Below are 22,027 nucleotides of genomic sequence, written 5' to 3' on the forward strand. Positions count from 1 at the left end.
CTCCTTGCTAAATCTTATATAATCTTTGTCTTTTATACCCTCCTTTTTTTCACTGAAGATAAATATTACCTGGGTCAGTAGTGGGATTGCTGGATCATATGGTAGCTGAAAAAATATCTGGAGGGAAAAAATATAGACCTCATCTGACAAAGTTATTGTCTAATTCACATTCAGTTTCTGGTTACTCTTTTTCCTCCAAAAATGAATGTGAATTTTACAAGAAAAAATTTTATCATTCTAATTATCAATTATTTGGCAAAAACTTAACATTTAAGACTTGTGGAAATGCACTGTGCCAAATGGGAAGAGAAATTCTTGTTGATAGAAGCCAAATTCTTAATGTTAATAAGATATGAGAATTTTTTTAAATCGCATACTTTTGTGTTTAGGATATAAATTAGCTGATATCTTGGAAAACCATTTAGCTTTACCTACCCTAGCAGAAAACTTCTAATCATCTGACATTGGGCTCCCTGTTGAAATGTGTTAACAAGTTTACAGTCTTTTAAATAATTAAGAAAAGTAATAACACTTTAATATTTTGAAATGAGTTTGTCTAGTAATTAAATAAGGAAACTAAGAATAAAATTTGATGAAAATTGGCAAAAAGCAAAAAAAGTTTGACATTTACAATTAATTCCACAGAAATATTTGTTTAATCAGACAATGTGGTTAATCACCAAGGTGAAACTGAAAGTTACTAACACAGAATCCTGGTATAAAAGTTAATAAATTCAGTTCATAATCGTTATGCACATGCTAGTTATAATAATTTACTGTCCATACCAAATCTTTATAAGCATTGCAATTAAATATAAAATGCACATTAGAATTATAATGAGTAATTAGGGCAACATAACTAATATGCATGAAAATCCCAAAGCTCATTAAAATGTAAAACACAAAACCTGTTCTACTTAGTGTTTTGCATATTTTCTATAGCTAAATGAATGCCAGTAGAGTCTGTACATTGTTTTACCATTTTTGGTTTTTATGAATTATGCATTTAAAATGCCCTGGAAACATTTGGTTTAGTTACCAAATACAGGCTTATTTCCATTTGGAAGGAACAGAGCTAATACACACATGCACACACATGCACAAAACCACATTGAAATAGTTATTTGATGCTATTAGACCACCTCATAGGATTACTTCAGTAAGAAGAACATAAAACCATAATGGACCATTATTTCATGGGGCACACAGTGGAACACACTGGAAAGAGCCTGAAGATAATAGACCCAACAGGGAGCATTGTCTTGACAAGTCTTTACACTTTTTACATTATAGTCATACTCACCTCCTGCTATGAATTTCCACTTTTAAAAAAAAATGGTGAAATCAGATTCAGGCAGAAATCCTAAACTGAGCATTTAACCAAAATGATAATAGAAGCAGGACACATTGCTTCTAACATTGTTCTGGAACCATTCATCCTGCTTCTTTTATACACAAACATATAAACTGCTTCTAATATGCCCAGTATATACAGGTCACCTTTCTAGTTTATAATCATATCCTGCAATTTATACACAAAGTAAATAAATTGTTTGGACTCATAAATATATTTCAGATCAACTAACAACAAGGATTTCTAGTCAAAATGAATACTCATTTCCTTAGCAAGCATATCCATTTATTTGGCCAACATACAACCCTTTATTTCTAGAACATAGAACTTTTTCAAAGAAATTTTTAGCTTTAGATTACATTTTAGGTGAAATATGCCCCAAATTTTGTTATTTCCATATGCTGTTCAAAAAAATGTCTTTATTAGAAAATTCTTTAAGAAATATACATTATTTACAAATGGCAATGATGTCAATATTTACCAATATAATACATATGTACTTAAGTATCAATTATATATTACATGAACATAATAAACACAACATTGAATCTAACTCATTGGAATTAACTGTATTGAGCTGAAAAACCTGGAGGATTAATTATAGCAAGTCATAGAATTATAATATTTTATAGAAATTATCATTCATCACGTTCATTTATTCAATGAACATTTTTTAAGTGTTCACTATGTCCCTCATACTGGGCTAGGCGTTAAGGAAACACAGAAGATTATGACACGTCGTTGGCCAGTTTTTAATTCCACTAGAGCCCTGAGCTTCTCTAAGGCAAGAGTTGTTTTAATCTATTCTTGACCAATAGCACTGAGTAAATAAATGATTGAGAACAGACAATAACTCAAGAAAAATTATTGTCAGTAGATGATACAGGAACATGGAAAAACCTCCCAATTTTCAAATGCATTTCATTTGTAATGGCTGAAGAAGCAGAGAGTCTTCCTAAAGTGAGTCCTCATCAGCCTTTCTGGGGTGCTCTAACAACATCTTCCTGACATGCTAGCTTTCCACAGTACTTGGTTTGCATAGCACTTGCTATTCTTTTGGTTTCCATGGCAGCTCTGTTCTCTATGGTATATCTTCAGTCAGATATTCCTCACATTAGCTTACTCTGAAATCCATAATTCATTTCAGATACTCCATTTCCTTAGCAGAAGATAAAAAACTTTCCTTTTCAAGGCAGACATATATAACTCTCTTTGCGTTAAGTATGGAAGAGACTTTTAGCCCGAATGGCTTTGGAAAATTCTTGGGAATTCCCTGGCAGTCCAGTGGTTAAGACTCCATGCTTGGGCTTCCCTGGTGGCGCAGTGGTTGAGAGTCTGCCTGCCGATGCAGGGGACGTGGGTTCGTGCCCTGGTCCCGGAAGATCCCACATGCCGCGGAGCGGCTGGGCCCGTGAGCCATGGCCGTTAAGCCTGCTCATCCGGAGCCTGTGCTCTGCAATGGGAGAGACCACAACAGTGAGAGGCCCGTGTACCACACACACAAAAAAAAGACTCCATGCTTTCACTGCTGAGGGCCCAGGTTTGATCCCTGGTTGGGGAACTAAGATGCCACAAGCCGTGTGGCGTGGCCAAAAAAAAAAAACAAAAGAAAAGAAAATTCTACTTACAAGTAAGAGTCTAGATTGTTCCTTGGCAATGTTGACTCCCAACCTCCTCTAAATGTAGATGGAATACTGTTTTGCAGCCCCACTGATGATGGACTTGACCATGTGACTGCTTTGAATGGGTGTTATGACAGAGTAGACACATAAGTGAGAAATAGATGTTGGTTGTTATATGTCACCAAAATGAGGTGGTGATTTGTTACATAGTATTATTGTGGCAATAGCTGACTGAAACATGGCATAAGCCTAAAGGTTATCTGTGATTGCTTTCTTAGGCACCATATATTGGTGGAAGCCATAGACAAATACTGCTTGCATTTTTTCTAGAACTCTGCTTCCCAGGTACATAGTATTTTAATGCTGAGTTATATAGTACTACATGTGATAGTATATAATACATACAAATGAAATGCTAAAGTTAGCTATTTAATTTCAGATGCTTTGTTCCAAACCATATCTAAATAAGGAATATATTAAATTTAATTACATATATAAATAAATATAATATATTTATATATAATAAATATATTCAACATGTATTTATTATTTATTATTAATATATATTATGCATTATCTATACATATATATTCATCTAACTAAGTATAAAGGGATGAAAAAACATAAGCTATATTGAGAATGGCCTGTGGAGAGAGCAAGGGGGCCAGTTAGGAGACTTGCAATATTCTAAGCAAGAAGTAGTGTTAACTTGCACCAGCATGAGAGTTATGGGGTGGTGAGGAGTGATAAGATGCATTTTAAAGGTAGAACCTACAATATTAATGACTCCCTCAAGACTTTGAAATATTTTGTAATGACACTGTTAAACTGGTAATACCAACTGTTCATCAAATGCAGAGATAAGCTTTGCAGGATGAGAGCAGTAAATAGAGAGGAATCTAGTGATTTCAATTTAAAGGGCACTAAATAAGACTGAGATTATAAGGAGGGTATCAGCTGCATATATATATATATATATATATATATATATATATATATATATATATATATATTATTTCTGAGCAGAAGAGGAAAGAGCCTAAACATTTTTGCTAATAATTTATTCATGTGCTGCTGTTGCTGACATGGAATTTCTTATTTGTTAGTCAGACTTCTCCTTTCTTGACAAACCCATCAGTTGTCAAATTGCTTTTGCTGTTAGGCAGAGTTTTCTCAAACCACATTTTATTTAATCATTTCAAGAAGGATGACATTTTTTTCCCCTTGTAAAACATTCTTAGTCCCAAATAAACCCATACTACTGTTTCTGAAAATTACATTTTTTCTACCACCCCTCCGTCCCACATCTTTAAATTTCTTTAAGATACACTATTTGTAGGCACAATGTCTCTCCCACTTTCTTCTTATTCTTTTGGTCTTAGTTACTACTTACTGTGTTTGCTCTGATTTAGCTTTCATTCTCCATAAATAGAAGTGTCCAAGACTGTGTTTTTCAAATAGGAAGAAAAACTACCTCTCAATTCTACAACTAGTATCACTTCCTGCTAGGTTGTTTTTCTCCTTGTTCATAAGTCCATGGCAAGTCTATGGATAAAGCACATCTGTTTCACAGTCATGACCTCTGTGGCTTTACTCTTTGAACCATGTAGAAGTAATATAACAGGAAAACCTCCAGGTTGCAGGTCGGAGCACGCAGCTGATTGACAACTCGAAATAAATGAAGAGGTAAAAGTGGTTCAGTTTAATGTTCATCTTCTTACTAGAGAATCTGTGCCTATAGTCTTGGAAAATTTCATTCACTTAACATATTTCCTATAGTCTTGCTAGACTTCCAACATTCTCCTTCATACATTTGAGGGCAGTGGGCAGGGAGAAATGGGTAGTTTACAATTAGATTTCTGTAATATAAATCTTATTTTTTCTTTAATTTCCGCCCTTTTTTTTTCTAGCTACTCAAAGTCTTTCTTTTCTTTCCCTCCAAGACAATGTGTTTGGAAAGTAATTCTTTAGAATATATTAGTAATATGAATTATTCATCTCTCAGAATTAAACAATTTTAATAACTGAATTTTAATCAACTTTTAAAATGTGCTATTTTAAGATTATTGAAGGCCACAGAAACAAGAAGAAATAATAAACCATTCAGTCAACTAAGAAATCTGATCCAGTGATTATTCTGCAGAGGTCAGAAGTTATACCATCCCAAGAGTCCTTGGTGCCTTCAGATTTACCAGTAGGTCCTTGGAGGAAGCTGGCCCTGAGACCAGAGGGAAACATGAACAGCTTAAAAATTAGCCTAAGGAAAGATTCTACCAATGCTATCCCCATCTATTACAGATTAAATCTTTATTGCTATCATTTATTTTACACTGATTAACTGCAAAAATCTTAAATTTATATATAAGTCTAGTTTATTCACATTCTGAGAGATAAATATTAAGCTTTAAAAAATGTGCCATGACTTAAAGCATGACAATAAACATAATAGAGGCTTAAACAGCATATCTTAACTGATTAATACAACTAGAAAATTTTCCCCATGAGAAAAATAGTCCCAAGGATATTTTCATATTTTACAGGTAATCTATAGAAAGCATCTGAATTCTTCTAATCTGTGTTTTTTTTTGGGGGGGGGGGAGGATTCACTAAAAAATAATTTTTATATCAGGAAATTTATAACAGCTTCAATATGAGAAGAATGCATTCAAATATTTAAGAATTTGAAGGTTTGTACGATGGACAACTTTTGTTACAGGATCATATGTGCTGGGAAAAGAGATGCCTTTAGAGAATCCCAACTTCACAGTTCTTGCAAACTTGTTCAGTGTATCCAAATCAATCACATACAGCTATAATTCAGCATGACTGACAACAGAGAAGAGAGCAAATCATGAATGAAGTCTAAAGAAAGAAAGTCTGGTGAACAGCTAGGAAAACAGTGAACCATTTAATTCCTATTGATACAGCTAGTGGCCCAATAAATCTCAGACATATTTTACAGTGGATGCATCACTGGAGTGAGCATTGCTGACTACAAGGGGACAGCTACTTCAGGCTGTAATTTCAGTAGTGCCGACCCTTGCCAAAAGCATGATATGAATGAATTCTGCCTAATCACGAACAAACTTCTCATTATATAACCCTTTCTCTCCTGTTCTTTTATCTACTTCTTCATGAGTCACAAATAACATAATCATCCATCCTTAAACGGCTTCTCACAGATGTATACTCATAACATAATATAAGATCATTCACACCACAATATTTTTGACTAATAAAAGCTCAGGTATATTCAACTCCCTTGAAAGGATTAAATATTACAATAGCGTTAAACCATGAGTTTAGGAAAAGAATCCCTTATGTTGTAATGTTAAACAATGCACAGATTTTTCTTTGAGGGTTTAGGGGACCAGTGCTAGGACCTTCACCAATGCCCCTAAAATCGGACTTACTACGCAGTTATAGATCTTAGTTCTGGATTTTTTTTACAAAATATTTTACTTTTTATACACCTGTGTAAACATAAGGGAATTAGAGATCACAGCTTAGTACACTGTCATAATGAATATTGAATATTGAAGTTTAGTTTACATGCAAAATTCTTATCATTGTCATTCTTTTGAAAGAGAAAATGACCTCATCATATGCTTAACTGAATTAGTACATTGATTTTGTATATGCCCTAACACATGACATACCTCCACAGTTACACATCTTTCTAGAAGGGACACCTATGTGTTCCATACACTTTTGATGTTCTATCACATTGTTGAACCCACGTCTCTTACTTCTTGGTCAATGAGACATAAGACAAGGTCTGCCACAAATGCATTACAAGGTAAATTTTTCTTGGTTAACTACAGTAAAAAAGGATAATGATGGAATTCTGGGAGAGTAAAAAGTGATATACTAGTCTAGCTTTGAATTAAATTAATCACATGCTTGCAGCACAAAGACAATGATTCAAAAAAAAAAAAAACCAAAAAACAACAAAAAAACTTAGTTTCCTTTTCTATCTGTATCTTATCATGATTCTATGCTCTTAAAGGGAACATAGCTGTGATACCCTATTCACTTGTAATAATTCTGTTTAATAATAGCCAAAGATTTTATTGACTGCTCAGTGCAAAACACTAGGGTAAGCACTTTAAAAGAAGGGTTTTACGTTGTCTGTATAGCAATCTTATGAAGTAGGCACTATTTACAGACGCAAAAACTGGAGTTTAAAAGCATTAAGTAACTCAGATGATAAATGTTAGAACCATTTTTTCTTGACTGCATAGCGGGGCCTTTTTACTACACTGTTTTGCCACTGTGTAAATGTTTAAGGTCTTGGGGAAGCAGGAAGTACCTTACAAGCTGGATTATTTTCACTCCCTGTGAAAGCTGACCACAGGTGTAATCAATGTGAAAGTCCTTTATGTCATGAAGACTATGATTTAACTATACTACAGTAGTTTGATTAAAAAAAAAAAAAACTAACTAGATATATATATTTTTTAATTTTCTCTTAGCAAGAGCATGGAGTTCTTAGTTTTCTTTAAAATCAAATTAGTCCATAAGATAAGGACATATGTGCTTCATAGAAATGTTTTATTGATCATGTGATCCATTTCTGTGAGATCTATGACAACCTTGGAAAGATTTTCATATATTTCCCACCCTGAGTTACAACCTATCTTCAAGGAAGAAATTTTTCAACTATCATCATCCTCACCTGTAACAGTAGTGTGTTGAGCAGGCACGTCTTACATGATGTGTTCTCTGGTAGGTACTGGAAACCTTAATTTTTTTTTTTTTCAAAAACTGCATTTGACCAAGGCTGCCTTAATGTAGCTCACAAGTTTCAGAATCTAGACCAAGGTCAACATGCTTATTTACCACAGTGTTCTCCTATGTAGCTTCTCTAGGATGGATTTCTTCATGATTCACTTCTCATTATTATTTCTCACTCTTCTTTATTGTTGTAATTATTTAACATGGCACCTTTATCTTTGTCCATTATTTTGAGGTGGCAGGGTAGTGATCAAATTCTTTTGCCTTTGAAATTCTAAAGTTTCACTGAAGCAACTTCACTTCACTAAAGCTATTAAAGCAATTCTCCAATTCACTCTTTTTTTTTGATAATAAGACTTTGTACAAAACCAAAGCTCCCATTGAGGATGGCAAGAGAGGAAGAAGGTCTTTGTGGCTATTGTCATGTAACTAAGAAAACTTGAATCTGGATTAGGCTTGTTGGGTGCCAAGCGCAGAGGTTCTGTTGCTTGCACCTGCAGAGCCTGGAGTTTTGAATGAAGAACATTTAATTACCTTCATCCTGAAATGACTGGCTAAACAATAAAAGGAAATAATCCCACTGAGTAGATGAAAAGGGAAGACTCATTTTTTTTTATGAGCATCTAATCACACAGGTGTTAAATATCCCTTCTTGACCCTTTCACTGTTGACCTTCCCCAACATCTGTCCTTTGCCATTCCCCACATCTGTCCAATAACATTCGTCTGAAATTGATTTTTTTTCACTGTGCAATTGTTTCAGCTCACAACCATATATAATTTGATACAAGGGCGGGATGCCTAAATTTCAGCATTGCACATAAATCAGTCTATTCCAAAGGATGCCTTTGTACTTATGAATTTGAGGGGCCCAAGTAATCACCTTCTTTGCTGCTTTGGTGTAATTAAAAGAAGTTATATCTGAGTAGAATAAAAAAACTATCTCCGTGGAAGGAAAAACAGTTCCAGAAATAAAAATGCCTATAGTGAAGGTGAAAGAAGTAAGCCCTGCGAGCAACCACTCAGGTTTTACCATTTGATTGTCTTTTCTAGGAAGAGCCCAATATGATTTCCTAAAACATGGAACATTCCCGTGGAAAATGAGTGTTTGGTACAACTTAACCAAGCATACATAAAATTCACTGTTACAGCTCCAGCTGGAGATTTAATTAGTCATAATTGTTATGAGGTATATATTTCTAGCAAACAAGTGACCCTATCCTTCTGATGCAAATAATTTCATCACATAAAACTCATTAGTCCATTATAGCTCATAATCACACAGAAGTCTGTTGAACCAGTGATGACTGTTGACTTGAAAACTCATGTATCACATAATATAGGATGTGGAATAGACATTAGACATCTACTTTTCCAACTGTCCAGCATATCCAGAATATGTCCCAAGAATTATTAGGCCCACAGAAACTCCAATATAAAATTTTCTATAATTCTGTGTGGTCTCATAAATTTGGAAAAGCTCCATACTATAAGAGATTCATAAGGCATATATGGACATCATAGTCTCTAGGATGTGCTCTAGAAAAGAAACCTATTAGGTTTAATTAGACATTTCAGTGGCCATATAACTTTTATTTATACAAAGTAATGTGGTTCAGAATGGTGTAAACTTGGAATTTCACTAAAAATGTCTTCTCACTGCTAGTTAACTAAAATGAGTTGACTCAGGTCCAATGTGACCAATGATCTATTTAATTAAATTTTCTCTCAATTCCTGCCTTTTCTGTGGATTGGCCAATGATTTTCTACAACAGCTTCCTAGCTGTTCCTCCTGTTTCCTCTTCTGCCTCTATGCAGAACATGTTCCATACATTGGCCAAAAAATCTGCATAAAATGTTAATCAAACCACGTCCCACCTCTGCTTAAAATCTCCAAAACCTCATCTTCTTACAATAAAATTCAAAAGCTTTACCATGGGCTACTGGACCCTCCGAATCTGAGTTCCAGCTACCCACCCAACCTTCTCTTCTGGATTCTTCCTCTCACCTGCTCAAGTCATGTTGACCATTTTGCTGCTTCTCAAACTTGTTGAGCATGTTTCTACCTCAATGGTCTCAACTCAGGGTCTTTGACTTTTCTGTTTCCTCTTATTTTAATAGTTTCCTACAAATAACCACATGATTCCTTTCCTCATATCATTTAATTCTCTGCTCAAATATTGCCTTATCAATAAGGAGCTCTGTAACTGCACCATATAAAATAACCCACTTTGCATTCATTTTTCTTTTACCCTGCTCAGTTTCCATCTTAGTTCATATGGCTCTTGTACTGTGTATTTATGTATTTACTGTTTGCATATTCATGTACATGCACACACACAACAAAGTCAAGAATATTAGCCCTGTGAGGCCAGGGATGTTACTTTTTCATTAATGTAGTCCCCAGTAAAAATACTTGTTGAATTGATGAAGGAATGAAGAATAAATAAGTGGATGAATCCTCTTCCTCTTGAATAGTCATTTTCAGAAGAGGCAAAATAATAGCATAAGGGTTCATTCATGTCCCCAAGAAAAATCAGTACAGCTTTCAAGTTCAAGTTTATAATTTTAGCCTCAAAATGAAATCTACTTAAGACTCCCCTCTCCATATTTATTACTTACACCCCATAGCCCTTTAATTCTCTAACACATAAAATGCTCTTAGGCCTTTTTCTTATTCACAAGTGTTAATTCCTGTTTTGTTCTTTATCTAGGCTTCCATATGTCATTTTAGTATCTCTCCATTTTCCGTGTCCTTCACAGCAGACTGTGAACCCCCTAGACAACATGATCATGCCCCTTTAACTTGTATGGTACCTAGTGCTGAGCCATATGCACACTGTACTGTATAATAGCCTTTTAATGACAAATTAGATTTTTATTTCGTTTCATTATGCCTGAGTTTTCAGGCAATGTTCCGGATTTCATGGTTTTGTTTGTAATGAGTCATGGCCCCATTGACAAACAAGGAGTAATTAAACTAACCAGGTTATCAATAGAAGCTTGTGATGGATCTCCTGTTGCATATGTTATTTCATCTTCAATAATAGTTAGATATCATAAAAGATTATGGCCTTTTAGTGTGACAGACAGAGAGAAAGAGATGAAAGCCTGTGAGAACAAGAGTAAAAATATAATCTTACTTATACTTCTCACAAGCAAAAGAGTATCATATTAATTGACAATAAGAGGGTTTTCATTTATAAATATCTTTTGTAATTTTATTGCCTTATAAGGGGAGGATGTGAATCTTTGCTTAACAAAGAAAGTTAAAATTTATCAAATGGTTCCTTATATTGAGTTAGAGATATGCATGTGTTTGTATTTGTGTATTTATAAATGTGTGTATGTGTATTATCTCATAACATTTTCTTATTCAAACTTCTCTGGTAATCATTTTTTATTATTTTTCACCAAGTTATTAGCAAGCACTTTTATAAAAATATTTATTTGCAAGTTTTTTTCCAATTGAACCTTTACTATTAAGAATAAGAATCTCACAGAGAAATAGAGGTGCTATAATTTCAAAGTGAAGTATCACCCTTAACAGAAAATGATTACTCTGCTCAGGTATTTTTAAAATGAAAGGCAATATTCTGTTGTAAGAGTGTTTACAGTTTTCACTTTCACTGCATATTGAAAAATCATTAAACTCTGTACTTTTTTTATTGCTTTCTAAAGAAACTTAAAATAAATCCAAAGTGCACACTTACTCAGATCTTTTGTCTGAATGAATTAGTATTTGCACCTTCTAGGTTCCTGTTGTATTGAACTGTTTCCCATAGTGTTATTTGAAATATGTACTATGTTAAATGTAAATTGGTAGGAAAGAAAATATTTATGGAAAATGACATGCATATAAAACTAGAAGATAGCATAGGAGAAAATCTAGATGACCTTGGGATTGGTGATGACTTTTTAGATACAATACCAAAAGCACAATTCATGGAAGAGATAGTTGATAAGTTGAACCTCGTTAAAATGAGAAGTTTTGACTCTGTGAAACACAATATCAAGAAAATAAAAAGACAAGCCACAGACTGAGAGAAAATATTTGCAAAATACACATCTGATAAAGGACTATTATCTAAAATATACAAAGAACCTTAAAACACAATAAAAATAATACAAACAACCCAATTAAAAATGGACCAAAGACCTCACCAAAGATATACAGATGGTAAATAAGCATATGAAAAGACACTTCACATCATATCATCAGTGAAATGCAAATTAAAACAATGAGATACCACTACATATCTATTCGAATAATCTGGAGCACTGACAACTCCAAACGCTAGTGAGAACATGGAGCAACAGGAACTCCCATACGTTGCTGGCGGGAAGATAGTTTGTCAGTTTCTTACAAAACTAAACATACTCTTACCATACAATCCAGCAATTACACTTCTTGGTATTTACCCAAAATAGTTGAAAACTTAGTTCCACACAAAAAATAGATGTTTAGAGTGGCTTTACATATGATTGCCAATGCTTGGAAGCAACCAAGAAGTTCTTCAGCAGGTGGATGGATAAACTGTAGTACATACAGACAATGGAATATTACTCAGGGCTAAAAAGAAATGAGTTATCAAGCTATGGAAAGACGTAGAGGAATCTTAAATGCATATTACTAAGTGAAGAAGCCAAGCTGAAAAGGCTACATGCTATATGACCCCAACTATTTAACATTCTGGAAAAAGCAAAACTATGGAGAAAATTTAAAAATCAGTGGTTGATGAGGGTGGTGAGGTAGTAAAAAATGAATAGGCAGATATAGGAAAATTTAGGAATAGGAGGGTTTTAAGGCCAGTGAAAATACTTCGTACGGTATCGTGATGATGGATATGTGTCATTGTGCTTTTGTCCAAACCCATAGAATGTACAGCAGCAAGAGTGAACCGTAATGTAAACTATGACTTTAAGTCATAATAATGTGTCAGTGCAGGTTCACCACTTGCAACAAATGTACCACTCTGGTAGGAGATATTGACAATGGAGAGGCTATCCATGTGTTAGGGAAAGGAGTATATGGGAAATCTTTGCATCTTCCACTCAATTTTGTGTGAACTTAAAACTGCTCTAAAAATAGTCTATTAAAAAAAAAGTGAGACATGCATACAACTCCTAATGTTTCCCTCCAAAACTCATCTACCTCCAGTCTAACCCATCTCAATCAACTGGTATTTCTAACTTTCTATTTAAGTCAAGTGAAATCACCCTCGTTTTTTATAAAAAGTCTGTCCAGAAATCATGTTGGCTCCAACTTCACAATAGACCCCAAAGCTGGTCACTTTCCAGTGCCTCAGGTGCTACCACCCAGGTATGAGCTCCCAACATCACTTGTCTTCTTACTGCAACAGCTTTCATCCTGACCTCGCAGTGGTCGCTTCTCAACACGGCAGCCTGAGTGATGTGATACTTTTAAAACAAAAGTCAGATTATATCCCTCCTCTGCAGTGGTTCACCATTTCACTCAGAGTAGAAGCCAAGTCCTTAAAATGGCCCTCAAGGTCCTATCTGATCTTTCCTCCTTTGGCTCCATATATTATTCAGGGTTCTGCAGACAAACAAAACCCATAATATATGTGTGTATCTATATACACACACATACCTATACACACATATACATACATACATATGTGATATATATACGATGTACATATAGAGAGAGAGACAGAGACAGAGAGAGATTATATTATGAGGAAATGGTTCACTTCTTAGCTGGCTGAGAAGTCCCACAAACTACTGTCTGCAAGCTAGAGACCCAGGAAAGTCAGTGGTGTAGTTCGGTCCAAGTCCAAAGGCCTGAGAACCAGGGGAGCCAGTTGTGTAAATCTCAGTTTGACAGCAGAAGACTGATACCTTAGCTCAAGCAGTCAGGTAGAGAAGGGACAGTCTCCTTTCCTCTGCCTTTTCTATTCTGGCCTTCAATTGACTGTATGATGTGCACCCAATATGGGAAGGGCAGTATGCTGCTGAATTCACTGATTCAAATTCTAATCACATTAGAAATACCCTCACAGTCACACCCAGAAATAATGTTTAGCAAATATCTGAATGCTCTATGACCCAATCAAGTTGTCGCAAAATTAACCATCACACTCTGTCTCCTGCTACTGCCCCTTCTTTCTCTTTGCTTCAGTCACACTGATCTCCTTGCTACTTCTCAACTGAACCAGGCTTGCTTCAGCCTCAGAGCCTTACTACAAGCTGTTTCCTCTACCAGTAAGGCTCTTTCTCCAGATACTCACATAGCAAACTCGCTCATCTACATCATCTTTGCTTAAATCTTTCCTTGTCAATGAGTCCTACTCAGATTAGCTTTTATAAAATTGCAACCCATTCCTTGCTCTAATTCTTCTTACTTTGCTCTAATGCTTTTTTTTTTTACGATATTTCTTCTAACATTTTATTTAAATTATTTATTTTATTTACTGCTGATACTCTGTCTCCTCATTCACCCCCACCCCCACCCCCACCCCCCACCCCACCCCCGTCTAGAATGTAAGCTTTATCATGTCAGGGAGTTTAACTGCTTGTGCCTTGAGAAAGGCCTGGTATGTATCAATGTCTCAATAACTATTTGATGAATAAAAGAAATGGCTATGCTATATATAATATATATATATATTATATATAATGAAGCTTTTTAAGCATCATTTTGTGCCGAGCACTGTGCTTTGACCTCTGAATATGCAGAGATGAATCAGATATTTACCCTGCCTTTAGGCAGTGACAAAGACGTCTGGCATACCCATAAATAATTACAATACAAGATAGAAAGTGTGTTGTATGAGAGATTTAGATAAACTACTCAAAGGGGAAAGGTATTTCCAGCCAGAGCAGCAGGGGAGAGTATAGAAATGGTGACCCCTAAATTTGGGTCTTGGATCTGTAGAAATGGTGAAGAATAGCATTCTAGGTAGAAGGAACCACATTTAAAAAAATCACTAATGTGCTAAAGCATAGGGAGTAGGGAAAACCACAGAGTATGGAAAGAACTCAGACTTTGAGTCAACATGTCTGACGTCAAATCCAAACTCTGAAGCTAAGTAGCTGTGTGACCTTAGACAAATTATTTAACCTCTCTGAGTTTCAGTTCTCACACCTGTAAAATTGGGGTAATGCCATCTCGCCTAAAGTATTCTATGAGGAAATCATGAACATAAAGCACCAAACCCCCTGACTTACTCCCAGCCATCACTCAGTGAATAAGAGCTATTATTGGAGTGTAGTTTGACTGGAGTACAGATGAAATGTTCCCCTCAACAATGCCATTTTCCAATAGCAAGCAAGGCCAAAATGTATTGCATTTACTCTGCACTCCCTGGGAACATTCATCTATTGTCCAACTTGAAAAATGAAGCTGAAAATGACTAGTTTCGTAAGAGAAGCATAAAACACTGAAAATGTGATGCATTGGCCTATCAGATGTAAGATTACTTTGAATATAGAAGGAATAAAACTATGTGTGCTCTATATTTTGGTTGAAGATTATTTTAACTTAACCGCAGTTTCTTTCTTTCTTTGTTTCTTTTTCAGTTGCTCCTACGATTCAGGAAATTAAATCTGGCACTGTGGCCCCGGGACGCAGCGGATTGATAAGATGTGAAGGTGCGGGTGTGCCGCCTCCGGCCTTTGAATGGTACAAAGGAGAGAAGAAGTAAGGACCTTGTGATTATTACTCTGTTTCAAGCACTTTGAGCTAATGTGTTTGTGTTTCAGATATTTACTTTAAGCAGTTTCCTTAACTGGCTTGAATGATTCTCAGCAGCCTTTTCTCGGGCAGGCAAACTGAAGAGGCCCACGTGGTGGGGATGAGTAGCTAACAGCATCCAGAAGAAATGTCCACTTTGGTTTATATGATCTCAGAAATGCCTTCAAATCCCCCATCACTGGTGCATTTCGTTTCTTTCCCTCCCTTCTTAGCCAGCACACCATTGCTCTTGCCGGCAACCATGTTTACTTGGGAAATAAACCAGCTCTTAAAGGACTTGGGCACAGTTTCCATGAGAGCACTCCAAAAGCAATAGGAGCTGTGGACTCCACCTGGCTTCCTTGATAATCCTCAACCCTTTGACCTGCTTCCCTCTCCCACAAGTCATTTTAACATTTTCTTTCATAGAATGTGGCATTTAAGTATTCTATCACTAAAGGGACTGTAGAGGGATAAAATACATGGTTGAATGACTAACCAAGGGGATTTGAGGACTACTCTAACTTCAGAGGAGCTTGGGGAGCTTCAGAAAGCCTTAGCAAGAGCTGTTGAACAAGAGAAGACAGAACTTGATGACTTCCTCTTTACTTTCAACCAGTGGGCTCAGTCAGATCTCTTCACCTGCTCTTATCAAGCCATCAAAGAAGAATAGGCCCCCCTGGGTAAAATGGCAGATGTAATGCAGAGGGGAGGGTATTATCTATAATATATATTTTTTTGCTTCAAAACTAGGGAAGGGATGTATTCAAGAAAATGTTAGTTTGGACCATATGAACTTTCCATTTTTCAGTCAAAAAGGCTAAATGTTGGCAATCTCATACTATTCAACATATACGTATGGGGTTTATTTATTAGTGTCATGGCTCATAACTAATTACAGCTAAACGTCTGAACAGAAAACAGGTGAAATCACATAAGAACTTAGATGTTGCCACAATGGATGAGCATGGATGTGACATAAGCAGGTATTTTGTTTCTTAAACTGTAATCAAAAGAGGATTTATGGAAGATATTCTCTTTCAACATCAGGCTTAACAATAAAAGATATCCCCATAGCTATCTCATTTGTTTTGGATAACTGACAGTGGTTTTACCTAAAAATTTTCATAGTTGTTTTTTATGCAACCTATTCTACAATTTGGGCTGCTCAATTACTACTTCTTTTTACTAATTAATTAATGCTTTTACTAATTCTAAATCTTTGTATCTTCCTGGAAGCCCCTATATTTTTCTATACCTAGAATTAGATAAACTGGTCTGTGATCACCCTTGTCCCATGTTACAGGATTACATATCTGGCAATATAACATTTCTCAGATTCTGATAATCCAGGCTGGGAAGTCTTCAGTTTGTGAAGGTCTTTAGAGATAAACATCTGGGAGAGTGGTTCTCAGTCCTTTGAAAATTATGAAACCCTTTGTTCAAATGCAATCTTTTTTGGAAGACCAATATGTAATATCTGTGAAAGTAAAGGTGAATGGAGCCTCAGTTCCATCTGCTCTGAGCCTGCCCTTCCATTAGGGTGTCCTTGCAGCCCCTCCTCTCCATCTCTGGTTCTCCGCAAAGCACAGTCTTAAAAATTGACTTAAATTATTTTACATATCTTTCAAAGTCACTTTTGAAACTGTGTCATACCTTTCTTAAAGGCTAACAAGCAGAATTATTGTTGGCAGCACAAGTGAGAACTCCTTTGCTAAAGTCCATTTTGTTTCTAATAATTTTTTTTGCTATACCTCTCTCTTCCCCTTTCCTAAATTCAGTGACCATTGTCAAAACAGGCAACAACAATCCTCAGCCCACTTTCTTGGCCTATAGCAAAGGTAGCAAAGAGCCAATTGGTGTCCACAGTCATAGCTTCAGTGATTTTTGTTTTTCCAAGTGGGGAGATGGACTATAGCTTTTATTAGATTTTCAAAGGAGTTTAGAATCACTGCTAAAAAAGGTAGATAGATTGCCCCCAGTCAGTGCCCCTCCCCAATACACTCACACATGAGAAAATCTAGCCGCTATGAAAATCAAATGCACTTATCAAAGGCAAACATATTTTCACTTCAGAATGAAGTATACATTTATCATTTGTTAGAGTTATATTTGAGGAAATATTCAAATTCTCAAATACCACTAGAATATATAAATTCCTCTTAAAATTATAGAAAAGCAAGTTTGAGTATATGCAGGGAGTAAGAGAGAGAAAAATTCTGCTTGCTGAATGATTGTTGTTACACTCACTAAGAGCATCTACCGTGATATCTAAAGGGCCCAGGCCATTTAAAATATTTATTTCATCAAAATGAAAAACTATGTGTGGTTGGGAGTCCGCCTGCTGATGCAGGGGACACGGGTTCGTGCCCCGGTCCAGGAAGATCCCACATGCCATGGAGCGGCTGGGCCCGTGAACCATGGCCACTGAGCCTGCGCTTCCGGAGCCTGTGCTCCTTAACGGGAGAGGCCACAACAGTGAGAGACCCACGTACCACAAAAAAAAAAAAAAAAAAAGCAAAGAAAAACTATGTAATGAGCGCCTGATATTTAACATTAACCCATTTTATTTTCACAACAAACCTATAAGATAGATACTACTCACCTTTTGCTGAAGAGAAACAAAAGCACAGTGTTTTTAAGTAATTTGCACAAGTCTATAGTTAGTGACAGAGCTGGGATTTGAGCCCAGGAAGTCTTGCAAATATTCATGCAGAGTCTGTGGATTTAACCCTTATACTATGGCACCCAGTATTGTTCATGGGACCTCAGAGTCTATCAAAAATAATTTGAAATATCAATGTTAAATGCCAGGGTAAATGCATTGCAGGTAATTTACAAGTTAGCAAAATAAAAGACTGCACGTACGAACACTCACTTATACTTTCCCAATTGGTTTCATCAAAGACACAGAAATAATGGATTCAAGGTAACCAGACAGAAAAGAAACAGATACACCATGTTTTCAAGTTGTTTTCTTGACCTCAAGGTCATTACCAGGAGCATGAGGCTGACAGAGACTGTCGGAGCAGAGCATAGTTTTTACAAGATCTTGAGTTTTATTTCCTAGAGATCTTTTATACTTGAGGTTTACAAAAAACATTCAGAAATAACTTACTCTCTTCACTTATACTTAAGGGGATGTTTATAAAAACTCATCTCGCTTAAATCAAGATCTTCAAAGCCAGATCTTCATTCAAATAAATATAAACAAATAAACACAAACAAATAAACAAGAGGAAGTACCTGATCATCTCTAATCTTATCTCTGCGTATAGTTCTTCCACATCCTGTACAATCCGTTTCTGTGTGCTGGGAATAATATGCTTGAAAGCCTTTAAAAAAAAAAACCTGCAAAATGAAGCACAATTTAAAGAAAAGAAAGAAACGTTACTGAGGATAAATCACTTTCCAGGACCTTTAAATTCTCTCTCATTTATTCTTCAGACCTCTGTGAGGTATGATTTATTATCCTCAATTTACTGATGGCAAAACGGAAACATAAGAGACTTAACCTGTCTAAGAGCACTCACTTAAAAGATGCTGTCGGGACACATTTTAGATTTGTCAACCTCTCAGCCCATGTTCTTTCCCTCGTATACATCGTCATTATTAGTTATCTATTGCGAAGTACAAATCAACCCAAAATTTAGCAGCTTAAAACAGTAAGCTTTTGTTAGCTCAGTGTCCGTGGGTCAGGAATCCAGGAGCAGTTAGCGGGATATGGCTCAGTGTCTTTGACTTAGTTCCTGTCAAATGTCACCTGGCGCTGATCCTCCGAAGGCTTGCCTAGGGCAGGAGGATCAGCTTCTGAGGTAGCTCACTCACATGTCCTACAAGTTGGTGCCTGTTATTGACTGAAGGCCTCTGTTAATCACCATACAGACCTATAAATAGGGCTGCTAGACGTCTTCATGGCAACACAGTTGACTTTTCCCAGAACTAGTGATTCAAGAGAAACCATAGAAGCTGTTCATGATCTAGTCTCAGAAATCTCTATCTTTTCTGCAATATATTATTGGTTATAAAAGGTGACTCTATTCAAAAAGGGAGAGGTAATAGGGGAACATAAATATCAAGAGGTGAGAATCATCAGATGCCATCTTCAAAGATGGCTGTTACATTGTCTCCCTCATGGATGATGTAATTGTTTATATATTAGAAATATTAGCTATTTGACCTTTAGTCTATTGCACTGTTTGGGTAAGCATCATGAGAAAGACTAAAGTTATATACTTGTTATTAAGATATCACTTTGTATAAAATGGTCATTTTTTAACACTATATTCTCTTTCAGCATACCTGGCAGGGAAAATTCTAATAGGCTAAATTTTACTCTCTATATAAAAACATTTTAAGTATTGGGAAAACTAAAGTTCAGAGTTCAATTACACAGAGAACCAAAATTTTAAACTTTTTTCTTAATAACAGAGGAGATTGATAAAAAGAAATACACTCCTTATATGCAGTGAAAGGACACTTCAGAATACGCTAAGTAAATAATGTTTTTGATAACATGAAATAAGTTCATCTATAGCTTGAGAACAGTACAGTCACTTAGGATTAAGACCAAAAACATAACCTAAATTTTAATGGACTAACATTTAAATTGGTATTGCAAAAACATAGGTTTTGTATCACTTTGTGGAGATGGTATTACCATCTTGTCTTAGATCAGAATTTTATTATTTGCTTACTTAGTTGAATTCCCTCCTATTTTTTTTAGCTTTCCTCAAATCCAAGCCTGCAACCTAGAAAGACATGCCTTCTTATTTTTTATGATGAGTTTAACTGCTCCAATCTTATAAAATACTACATACTTTATTCACTTCGCCTATTTTTAGGTAAATGGACAATTGTAGCAATGTCTTTTTAGAGTTCTTTAATCACAACAGGGTTTCTCTCTTAATTCTCTGTTATGATTTAAGATAGGGATACAAATGTTACAAATAAGTAAATACAAATTTCATCCATAAGTGAAAAACAAATATGTTATAAAACATTAAAATGATCAATATATCAGTTAAAAAACAAACATGTATCTAAAAATTGAACATTTTATGATGAGAACTTATAATATTTTGACTTTTTAAGCAATGAATTTCAAATTTAGTCTATGAATTTTTGTCATTCTTTACAACAAATAACATGTCAGCACACCTCTCACTTCAGAATCCTGTTAATGGTTCAGTCTACACCACTGCTTCAGAGGAAATATGATGAGCATTACCTTATTGCCTATTGTAAAGGATTTATTATCTATGTGCATAAAACATGCATGCACATGTCACAAAATGTATACAGGTACCACTGAATGGACAGAAAAATGCCAAAATCAACCAGGTAGAGAATGCCAGGTTCACATTACACAGAAGTATGATGACCTTTTTCAATCAGGTTAGGTTTTCATTTTAGGGAATGATGATTTTTTACTATTGACTTTACAGAGGTAAGGTGAACTTGAGAAATCATAGTGAAGTGGAGTGACCTTTCCTCTCTTTTTTCCTATTCTAGATTATTTACTACTGAATCATCTTGATGGGCCATAAATTTCATCTGAGTTATTCACTTTGATGAATGAATGTAAGAGGGAGGGTCTTCTTTCCTTCTTTTATTTTCAAGGGGACCAGAAAAATGAGTTAAAATATTTTTCTGTATCTTCTTTGCTGTTTTCTCATTTAATTTATGTGTGTCAAAGTTATGAATACATCACATTTGTATAACCCGTTATGATTTTCAAGCATTTTTATATACGGTAGTTTAACAAAATGTGCGCGTTTTTACATTGCACTTACAGCAGAGTCAACTCTTCAAGCTTTGGGTGCTACATAAGAGAGAAAATGAGAAAGAGATAAATATATAATAGTAACAATTTAAATGACATGGACTTGCTACTCTAAAGATGTACAATAGGAGACATATTCCTTGCTAAAACTTCAATCATGCTTCATTCTCATTTGCCTCTGATAGTGTATCTCTCCATTCTAAGTGAGATTCTCAGGTGGAAAATGGGTATCTAATATAACATCATTCTAAAACAAAAAGCAACTATTTCACCCAGTGCCCAACCATGGAGAATGATGTAAAGCAGTGGTCCACAACATTTTTGGAACATATATCCCTATGAGTAAAATTTGAAACTTAGCAAAACTAGCAATATATGCATACTTATTTGTAAATTATGTATATGCATTTCTGAACTGGTATATTGCTTACATTAAATGACCGACAACAGATAAAATTTAAAAGATGAGATACAAATGCAACATAAATGGACATTTTATTATTTTTTTCCCATACTCCAACAGATCACTTTGTACCCACCTTGAAGTACTTGCCCTCCATTTTGGAGACTCTTGTAAAGTACGTTAGTTTAAAGTAAGGACGTTTAGGGAATTGTCAAGGGCAGTTTTAATGACATGCAACTTTTACCCTACATGCTGACTTTGCAGTCTTACAACACATATTATGTAACTTAATGTACTAACTTACCCATTCCTTGCAAAATTCTAACTAGATTATGCCTGAGAAAAATGCTATCTCATAAAGGTAAAATAACTTGTTGAAGGGAAGTACAGAATGGGAAGTAAAATCTAATTTCAAGGAGAACTTGGGA

At 35.4% G+C, this 22,027-nt stretch overlaps 1 protein-coding gene across 2 annotated transcripts in view; it reads left to right on the forward strand.

Annotated features, from left to right (window-relative positions):
- The window catches only part of NEGR1 (neuronal growth regulator 1), a 909,340-nt gene that overhangs the window by 695,986 nt on the left and 191,327 nt on the right, over positions 1-22,027 (forward strand). For both annotated transcript variants that reach the window (XM_060304301.1, XM_030865953.3), the window contains exon 5: positions 15,258-15,378. In XM_060304301.1, coding sequence (XP_060160284.1) covers positions 15,258-15,378 — 121 coding nt within the window. The remainder of the gene's footprint in view (positions 1-15,257; positions 15,379-22,027) is intronic.

This window comes from Globicephala melas, chromosome 1 (assembly GCF_963455315.2).
Source record: "Globicephala melas chromosome 1, mGloMel1.2, whole genome shotgun sequence".
NCBI lineage: Eukaryota > Metazoa > Chordata > Mammalia > Artiodactyla > Delphinidae > Globicephala > Globicephala melas.